The sequence below is a fragment of the Heliangelus exortis genome, chromosome 11 (genome assembly GCF_036169615.1).
Source record: "Heliangelus exortis chromosome 11, bHelExo1.hap1, whole genome shotgun sequence".
In the NCBI taxonomy this organism is placed as follows: domain Eukaryota; kingdom Metazoa; phylum Chordata; class Aves; order Apodiformes; family Trochilidae; genus Heliangelus; species Heliangelus exortis.
The window spans coordinates 2,798,292-2,807,348 of NC_092432.1; the positions used below are offsets into that span (position 1 = coordinate 2,798,292).

A 9,057-nucleotide genomic window follows, 5' to 3' on the forward strand; every position below is an offset into this window, starting at 1 on the left:
AAGGAAGGTTTATGCTAATTACAGCTAAAATATGCATAAACTAACAAGCTATTGCCCAGCAGATTCAGCTGCTTCATAGGAGTTTACTCCTTGAAATTCCACTGTAGAAACTTGGGGTTTGAGATGCAGGGGGGGTTTCCTGGGTCCACCTCAGCACAGTTGCTTAGAACACTGGGCTGTACCAGGGGCTGTTTAGGGTAGAACCAGGTAGAAAAAAGAGGTATTGGCTGCACTCTGAAGGGTATGGTGTTGTTTGAAGGTTTTATGTCTGGCAAATGAAATATTTTTAAGGCATGGAGCTTTTAGAGCAAGTCCAGAGGAAGCCACAGAGGTGAGGGCTGGAACAGCTCTGCTCTGGAGCCAGGTTGGAAAAGAGAGGCTCCAGGAAAGACTTGAAGCACCTTCCAGTGCTTGAAGGGGCTCCAGGAAAGCTGGGGAGAGGCTTTGGACAAGGACCTGGAGAGATGGGAAAAGGGGGAATGGCTTTAAACTGAAAGAGGGAAGATTTAGGTTCAACATTAGAAAGAAATTCTGTGCTGTGAGGGTGCCCAGAGAAGCTGTGGCTGCCCCATCCCTGGCACTGTTGAAGGTTGGATGGGGCTTGGAGCACCCTGGGCTGGTGGGAGGTTGGAACCATGGCAGGGGCATTGGAATTGGATGATTTTTAAGGTTCCCCCCCCCCCCTTTTTTTTTTTTTGGAATGGATGGGCAGCTGCAGTGCAGGGAAAGACACAAACCTGAGCATCCAGGTTGGGTGAAAGGGACAGAAGGGGAGGAATGCAGCAGGGCTTGAGGCTCTGCTTTGCCTAGGAAAGTTTCTGAAGAGCAAGCAAAAGGAGTGAAGGCACAGCAGCCATTCAGCATGGCCTCTTGACATCTCTCAGGGCTTTTAGCTGGCTTGAGGTCACCCAGCTGAGCTCTCTCCCAAAGCATGGGGCAAAAGCATCCATGTAGGGAGCTGTTCTCAAAAGGGTCTGCACCAGCTGCTCCAGGTTACATGCTCAGAGAGAAAAGTACTGCAGGGGCTCTCCAGCTCTGTGCTTAAATCAGCAGGTATCAAAGGAAAAAAAAACCTCTAAAATTAAAAAATAATTTTTTCTTGCTTTGAACAGTTTGAATACACCCAGGAGAAAGAAGTGGCTGCAGTTAGGGGCTGAATCCTGATGAGAATGCCTCAAGTGCCCCTTGGAGGGCTTGTAGCTCTGCAGGGATGCTGGCCCCAGCCTCCCCAGTGCTTCAGCTCCACACGTGGGGAGCTGGGTAACCCTGTCCTCAAAGGAAACATAGAAATAAATTAAGATGTTCAGATTCTACCTTTACAGACCAGGAAAATAGTTGATCTCCTCCTTCCACACTTGTTTTCTGTGCTCCCTGCTGAGTTCAGCCAGCTGGATTAATGTGAGCATTGTGCTGAGTAACCAGCAAGAGTCAGAATTAACCCAAGGTTCCTCTTCAGCTCTTAAGCCACTGGTGTGGCTCTGTGAGCATGAACCAGGAGATGAAAATGCTAAATGGGGAGTGAAGCAGAATTCCCTCCCCAGCAAAGGGCAGAAAGCCCTGGGGGAGGTCAAGGAGCTGTAAAATACAAACCTACCTGTGCTTATTGATGGCTGTTACATTACTGGGGTGAATATTGTGGGAGTCTGATAAATCTGATGCTGCTGTGACAGCAACAAGTGGGGCAGAAAGTGCTCCCCAGGGAGAAGGGGCAGATTTTGGGGAAATGGGAGGATTTTCCTCCTGTAAGGGGAAATAGGTAATAAATGTCTTCTATATATATGGAGAGATCTGAGGAGGAAGGGAGCTGGGGCAATGTGGAAAGAGAGGGAAGCAGGGGAAAAGGTGAAGCATCCCTGGAGTGGGAAGGAACAAGGCTCTGGGTTTCACTCTCCCAGCAAGCAATGCAAAACTTTTTTTGCTCTTTAAAATATGAACAGATTAAGCAATGTTGAAGCAGAAATGCAGGGACATTCAAGCCAGGCCTGGGTTTTGTCCACCTCTGGCAGGACCCAGACCTGGGTTGATCCCCAGTGATATGGGAAGATGTTGCTCACTCTCCCAAGCACAATATCCCAGGCACTCTTCCAGGAGGGATATTTTCCTTCTACCATGAAATCTGTCACTTTGGGCACCTTACCCACACTCCAGACTTCCCAAAATGCCAGCCTTGAGTGCTGGCACTGGGAAGGAAGGTACCAAGAGGTAGGCAGAAGGCACAGTGCTGGAACCTCTGCAAGCATCCCAAAGAAGCAGGGTACAGGTACTTGCCAGAATCCCAATTTTCCTTCTCTTCCCCTAAAGCCAAACCTGCTTCTGCCCTCTCACCATATCCATGTAAAGGTGGTGGGTCTTTCCCACAAGGAAAAATTGTGCTCCTTGCCCCCCAGAGGTCTCTGAGCTCTCCTGCTGAGGGGCAAGAGGACAAGAGACCTCCAGTATTCAAAGCAATGCTGAGGTTCTGCTGAGCAGAAGAAAAGTGCTCCCAGGTGATTCAAGACACTTTCCTGATTATCTGAGGCTTGCCAGAAAACCCCCACACCTTCAAAAGCTGCCTCCCATTAGTGCTCATCAGCCAGAGAAACACAGAGCCCAAAGGGGCACCTGATGAATAAATTAGCTTTTCCTCCACAAGTCAATCCCATCACCTTACAAGAAACTTTTTCAGCACCAGTGGAGCTGAGCCAGCCCTGCTCCTGGTAACCTCGAGCAGAAGGAGCCCAGGAAATCCCAACAGCCATCACATCTCCTTGGAGTTTGGATTATTCCTAAGGGGTCCCCCCTCATCCCCACACTAGGGCTGGGCTCTTGCAGCTCTCATTGAATTTCTCCTTGGGCAGCATGTGAAAGTTTTTATGGGGAATTGCAAGTGCTTGCACCTGTCTGCAGGTCAACATCACCCTGAGCTCCCTAGATCCTCATCACCCAGCCTCAGCCAACCTGCAAACATCACTTCCCCCCTCTCTAGTTTGAGTAACTTATGAGTTAGGACACTGGGGGATCCTTCCTGACCAAAAAGGATCCATTTCCTCTTGGAGACAGAATCAAAAAACCCCTCCTTGGTGCCCAAAGGAAATTTATTTTCTTGGGAGGAGACACCTCCCAGCTTCTCTACACAACCAACCACAGCAAGCTAAGAATTGTTTTCCAAACAAAGCTCTTTCAACCCAATAAAGTCCAGATGCTCATCCAAAGCTGCAAGAGCCAGAAAAACACCCAGGGAACTGCCTCCTGCCATGTCCAGAGCTCCTGAGCCGCCCAAAAACTTTACAACACTGGAAAAAAAAATAAAGTCCCAACACAATAAGCCCACCTGGCTCCAAACTGAATTCCTCTTCAAAAAAGCAAAACACATTTGATAACAATCAGCAGAGACAGAACAAAGAAATAAACCACCCCTTCTGATGACACAGAAAGAAACAATGCAACTGAGTAAGCCCATATCTCCAACCCACACCCAGAGAAGAGGTCTCCACCTTCACAAGCAACATCTGGCATGCTGGTGAACAGCAAAAAAAATTAAAAATAAACCCACTTTACTCACCCCAGCTCAGACAGTTCCTCCAGCAACCTCCCTTACCCTCTCTCTGCAGCCAAAGACCATCAGCACCCAGCTGGCACTTATAGGTCCTGATGGGCCCCTCCCACCACAGGTGCTTCCAATAAGCTTCCTCTCCTTTTCCCTTCCAGCTATCAAAAGGAAAAAGAAACTCCACCCCACCTCACTGGTTCTTCCATCCTGCCCTTTTATCCTTCTAGCACCTTCTCCCACCCCACCATGCTCAGAGGGATTAAAGCCCCTAAATTAGTGACTCCCCAAAGATTTAGATCCTTGCCAAGGCTTGACCCACACCCATGGGAGAACTTGGCCAGCTCTCAGCCAGGAGATCCCAAATTTCCAGAGACAAGGGACTGAAAGGGTGGAGAAAAAGGACTGAAAGCCTTTGAAGCCTTTCAGGAGACACCACTGAGCACTGTGCATCCATGCAGCTTCACACCTGGGTCACACCACCCTGACCACCCCAGCAGAAAACAGCCCTGGATTATGGGGGGATGGCATGTCTCTTCCCAGGGGTGGATGGGGGAAGTGTGGCAGATACTTGACCCCAGAACCAGAGCTAAAGCATATGTAGGGTACAAAAAGGTTGGTTTTCTAGCTGTCCCAGGGCTGCCAAAATATGGAGGAATGGCCACAAATGCCCCTAAGTTTTTTTTAATCCTGAGTGCAGGCAGGAGACTGGTTCTTCACTGGTTTGTGGCCAGAGATTCACACCCCCGAGTTGGGTGGCAAACCTCCTTATATCTGAAGTCCCTGAAGCTGTGCCTCCCACCTCCTTCAGCAGGCTGTGTTGGCAGTTGTCCCATTGGAGCCCCCTGATGCCACCCCACCATTTGCAGCCCCATCCTTGATGTTCTTTTCCGAGTGTGAGGTGGGTTTGTGTCTCCTGGGCCTGGTGATGGCTGTTCCAATGCCCCTGAGACACAACTGCACATCCTCTCGGAAGGAGGGGGTGTAGAGTCCATAGATGATGGGGTCAGTGCACGTGTGCAGCAGGCCAAAGAGAAAGAAGGTGTGGTTGACATACTCTGGCATCTTCTGGATCATGGTTGGCTGGAACCAGTACCACAAGCCCAGGAGGTAGTATGGGGTCCAGCAGATGATGAAGGTTGCAACGATCACTATGGTCATCTTGAGGGTCTTCATGCGGGCCTTGGAGATGTAGTCTTTTTGATTTCTTATCAAACCTGCCAGGGAGAGCCAAAAGGGTAGCTGGAGATGGGAGAAACCCAGAGCATAACCATCCATGGCTCTGCTAAAGAACATCTCATAGTCTGCTCCATGGCCTGCATGAAGCAGAAGACAACAAGGAGGGAGGTCAAAGAATCTGTGCCAAGCCCCCCCGTTGGGTTACCCTTCCAAGGGAGGTGACAGAGATCCAACCACGCTCCAGGCTGGAGCAGGGCCAGTCAGAGAGTCATGGTGGACACTCCTGGTGGACCTGCTTACCTTTGTTGATCTTCAGCTGCTTGCTGATCTCCCAGATGATGCGGATGTAGCAAACGATCATGACGCTCAGGGGGGTGATGAAGAGGGTGGTGAAGGTGAACATGTTGTAGATGGTTTCCTCCCAGTGTGCTCGGAAGCTCCCATGGGTGACACACTGGGTGAAGTTCCTTCCTGGGACTGTGTGCAGGTGGAAGAGGAAAAGCTGATATGGAGAAACAAATAATAACTCAGAGAGGATTTGAAACGGGGCACCACGTCCCGCAGGGGCTCCTGGCTGTGTATGGAAGCACCTCCCTACTGCTGATGGAATGGGAGGGGTGGTCTGGGCCCCCCACTCCTGGTTCTGGTCAGCCTGGATGGGACCTGCTGGCTGGGAAATCCCAGTTTCTGGCCAGTTTGTGCCAGTGAGAGTGCCACCAGCAGGAGGGAACTGATTGTCCTCCTGTACTCGACACTGGTGAGGCCACACCTCAAATCCTGGAGTCAGTTTTGGGCCCCTCAAGACAAGAAGGACATTGAGGGGTCGGAGTGTGTCCAGAGAAGGGCAATGGAGCTGGAGAAGGACCTGGTGCACATGGAGAAGGGTCTGGAGAACTACTGAGAAGCATCTGAGGGACCTGGGGGTGTTCAGCCTGGGGCAGAGGAGGCTGAGGAGACCTTCTCTTTGAAAGGAGGCTGGAGCCAGCGGGGGAGTTGGTCTCTTCTCCCTGGTAACAGTGAGAGGATGAGAGGAAACCACCTCAAGTTGTGTCAGGGGAGCTTTAGGTTGGAGATTGGGAAACATTTCTTCACAGAAAGGGTTGTCAGGCCCCGTCCTAGGCTGCCCAGGGCAGAGGTGGAGTCCCCATCCCTGGCGGGCTTTCAGAGCCATGGAGACGTGGTGCTGAGGGCCATGGCTTAGCAGTGGCCTTGGCAGTGTTGGACTGGAAAACCATAAAGGTCATTTCCAAGCCAAACAATCCCATAAATTCTCCAAAGCCAATCCCAACCCGGGCAGGAGAACACCAAACCCTACCTGGGGTGAAGCCAGGAGGAGGCTGCCCGCCCAGGCGGCGCGGAGCAGCGTCCCGTTGGGCCGGCGAGGGCGGGAGAAGGGCCTGAGGACAGCGGAGTGGCGGTCCAGGCTGATGACCACCAGCACCATGGCGGCCGCGTACATGGCGAAGAGCTTGAGAAAGTTGAGGAGCTTGCAGGAGACGTCCCCTCCGTACCACTGCACCGTCACGTTCCAGGCCGCGTCCAAGGGCATCACCACCAGCGTCACCAGCAGGTCGGCCAGCGCCAGGCTGAGGAGCAGGGGCCTGACGGGGGGGGATTTCCTCCTCTTCCTCAGCAAACTGCCCAGCACCGCCGCGTTGCTGCCCACCGACACCAAGAAGATGGCGGCCGTGACCGCCACGCGGGCCTTGGCCGCCGGCGTGAAGCGGGGCTCCAGCCAGTGCTGAGGGCAGCTGGAGGGGGAGGTGTTGGTGTCCCCATCCCTGGGGGTGGGCTGGGTGGGGAGCTGCTTGTCACCCATCCCCTGCTGAGAGATGAGCAACAAAGTGAGAATTCCTCTTCTGAGGGAGCTGGGGGTGGAGAAGAGGAGGCTCAGGGGAGACCTCATCACTCTCTACAACTCCCTGAAAGGAGGTGGGAGCCAGGGGGGGTCGGGCTCTTCTCCCAAGTAAGACAAGAGGCCATGGGCTTAAGCACTGCAAGGGGAAGTTTAGGTTGGATATTAGGAAAAAATTCTTTACAGAGAGGGTGATTGGAATGGGCTGCCCAGGGAGGGGGTGGATTCTCCATCCCTGGAGGTTTTTATAAAAAGACTGGATGTGGCACTCAGTGCCATGGGCTGGGAACCACGGTGGCAGTGGATTAAGGGTTGGACTTGATGATCTCAGAGGTCCTTTCCAACCCAAAAGATTCTCTGTTTTGGGGCTGCTTCATCTGCTGCAGCTTCCCTAGAAGGAGAAATGGGGAGGTGGTGGGATCTGCCCCATCAGGAACCTTCCAGGCTCTCCTGGTCAGGGTGACACAGCCCGGCTGCCCCCGTTGGCTCAGCTCACGTGGGTATTTTTAGCTCCTTGCAAAGCAGTTGAGCAGCTGGGAAGCAGGAGCAGTGGCCAGGACCATGGGGACAATCTGCTGCCTGCCAGCACCCACCCGGATCGGGTCCCAGCAGCCGTGCTGGTTGCAAGGACTCATCCTTCTAAAGGGGTTTTGCAAGCAGGGCTCAGCTGCTCAGACACCCCACACAACTTCCCAGTAATGTGTCCAACCCCCACTACCCATCTCCAGGGCCATGGGTGGGAGCAGCCAGGGGTGGCCAAGGGAGGAGAAAGGGGATCCCACACTGCCCAGGCACCAGCAGCAGCTCTTAAGAGAGGACCATGGTGACATTTAGGAGCCTGGCCAGGACCTTCCCAGGACTCAACACCTCTGTCCTTTCACCTTTGGGAGGTGAAGCAGGAGCAGGAGGTGGGAATAGCCCCACACAGGGGGTGATGAGCAGCATGGAGTCCCTTGTGGCTTCAATTTAAATTGATTTGATTGCCCTCTCCCCTGAGCACAACCAGCTTGGGGACACCTCACATTTCAAGGGAAAATATTTCCAGCTGTCAAGGTGACAGGAGTTGTGACCAGTCCCAGCACACACAGGAATGGTCTCTTGCCATTCCGAGCACCTTCTGTTTTGCTGTTATTAAAATAAAACATTCCCACATTCCCCTACCTTCACCCAAAGGACACAAGCAGCAGAGATCAAAATCTCCTTCCCTGCCTCTGCGGAATGGAGATGCTGAGACCTTGCAGCCAGCTGCCCTTCTCCAGCCCCACCACTGCACCCTGAGCCACCACCAACGAGCCCCTTGACCACCTTCCCCCCATCCCTCCCCAAAGGCCAACCCACCAAGCAAGCAGCAAAAAAAGAAAAAAAAAAAAAAAAAAAAAAGAAAAAAAAAAAAAAGAAAAAAACCCCCGTTTAAAGTAGCTGTTTTTCTGGGAGAAACAAAAGGAGAAACCCACGTCCAGGGCTGGATCAATCCCAGCTGATGGGAACATACCTGGCATACACATGCCCTGATGCCAGGAGAAGATGCTCCTTGTCTTTCCCCGTGGGTCTCCCACCGCCGCGGTGCTGAGTCAGGATGCTCCAGCTCCTTCAGCTCCTTTTTTTTTTTTTGCATCACATCCCCTGCAAGCAAGTCCTGGAAGCAGCAAAATCTTCTCCTCAGCAGCAGCCGAGCTGGGAGCTGAGGCTGTTTTTAGCACAGGCAGCTGGAGATGGCAACACTGCTGCAAACAGCAAAGCAGAGGTGGGCACCTGTGGGCAACCCCCTGGGGATGATGGCACAGCTGCCTTCTTGCCAGAAATGGCCCAAATCCAAGAGGCTGTGGCCAAATGTGGGCTCCTCATCCCTTTGCTGTCAATACAGGGGGGAAAAAAGGAGTTGGTTAGTCCTGGAGTTGTGATGAACATCCCGTTGCTCAGACAACCAGGAGACTCACAGCAAAACCCCCCCCTCCACCCCCCGGGGATGCTCCTGGACCACACAGGTCTGAGGGAGCATCAGGGATGGAGGCAAGTCCATGCCTGGGCTGGAAATGCAATAAAAAGGCAATTTATAGGGAAAAATGTTTTTCTTTTTCCATTCTAATGAATACACTCTTTCCTCAGCATTCTCTCCCTTCCCACCTTTTTTTTCCTTTGGGTGTAAGGCAGCCAGAGCTCCATGTGCAGCACAAAGCCCTGGGAGGGACAAAGAGCTCACAAGGGCTTAAAAAATCCAATGGACAATGCAAGGCCAGGAGGGAATCTGAGGACAATCTGCTCCTCTGGCTGAGAACATCAAATTGCTCAGGGACAGCCCCAAGCCTTGCTCCCAGGGGCATCACTGGGATTTTAATGGCATGCAAATAGACCTTCACATCTCCTGGGCTATTAAATTTAGAAATAGGAGGTGCCCAGGGGGACAGCAGGTCCCAGGCTGGTGGTGGTGACTCCACGTTGTTCCTCAAGAGCAGGAGGTTCACCCTCTGGAATAGATTTTCCATCATTAAACCTATTC

At 52.4% G+C, this 9,057-nt stretch overlaps 1 protein-coding gene across 3 annotated transcripts; it reads right to left on the reverse strand.

The window, feature by feature from the left end:
• Positions 1–1,578: 1,578 nt before the first annotated feature.
• On the reverse strand, positions 1,579–9,057 carry LOC139800753 (gonadotropin-releasing hormone II receptor-like). 3 transcript variants are annotated; one of them, XM_071754172.1, is made up of 5 exons: positions 8,053–8,503; positions 6,021–6,530; positions 5,006–5,207; positions 4,584–4,743; positions 1,579–3,272 (listed from the first exon to the last, which is right to left on the reverse strand). In XM_071754172.1, exons 1-5 carry the CDS (start codon positions 8,173–8,175, stop codon positions 3,131–3,133), a joined length of 1,137 nt encoding a protein of 378 aa, XP_071610273.1. In that variant the 5' UTR covers positions 8,176–8,503; the 3' UTR covers positions 1,579–3,130. The 3 variants fall into 3 exon arrangements, with proteins under 3 accessions (XP_071610273.1, XP_071610272.1, XP_071610270.1); XM_071754171.1 differs by adding an exon at positions 8,685–9,057 and having other exon boundaries at positions 3,057–4,743; positions 8,053–8,412; XM_071754169.1 differs by having other exon boundaries at positions 3,057–4,743.

What these genes read in the sequence shown, in the direction of transcription:
- LOC139800753 (XM_071754171.1), bottom strand. Translation starts at nt 8,175, where the DNA reads ATGCAAAAAAAAAAAAAGGAGCTGAAGGAGCTGGAGCATCCTGACTCA. An exon ending in TCAGGGCATGTGTATGCCAG is followed by an intron (nt 6,531 to 8,052) that starts GTATGTTCCCAT and finishes CTCATCTCTCAG; the next exon opens with CAGGGGATGGGTGACAAGCA. An exon ending in GCAGCTGAAGATCAACAAAG is followed by an intron (nt 4,744 to 5,005) that starts GTAAGCAGGTCC and finishes TCTCCCTGGCAG; the next exon opens with GTTTGATAAGAAATCAAAAA.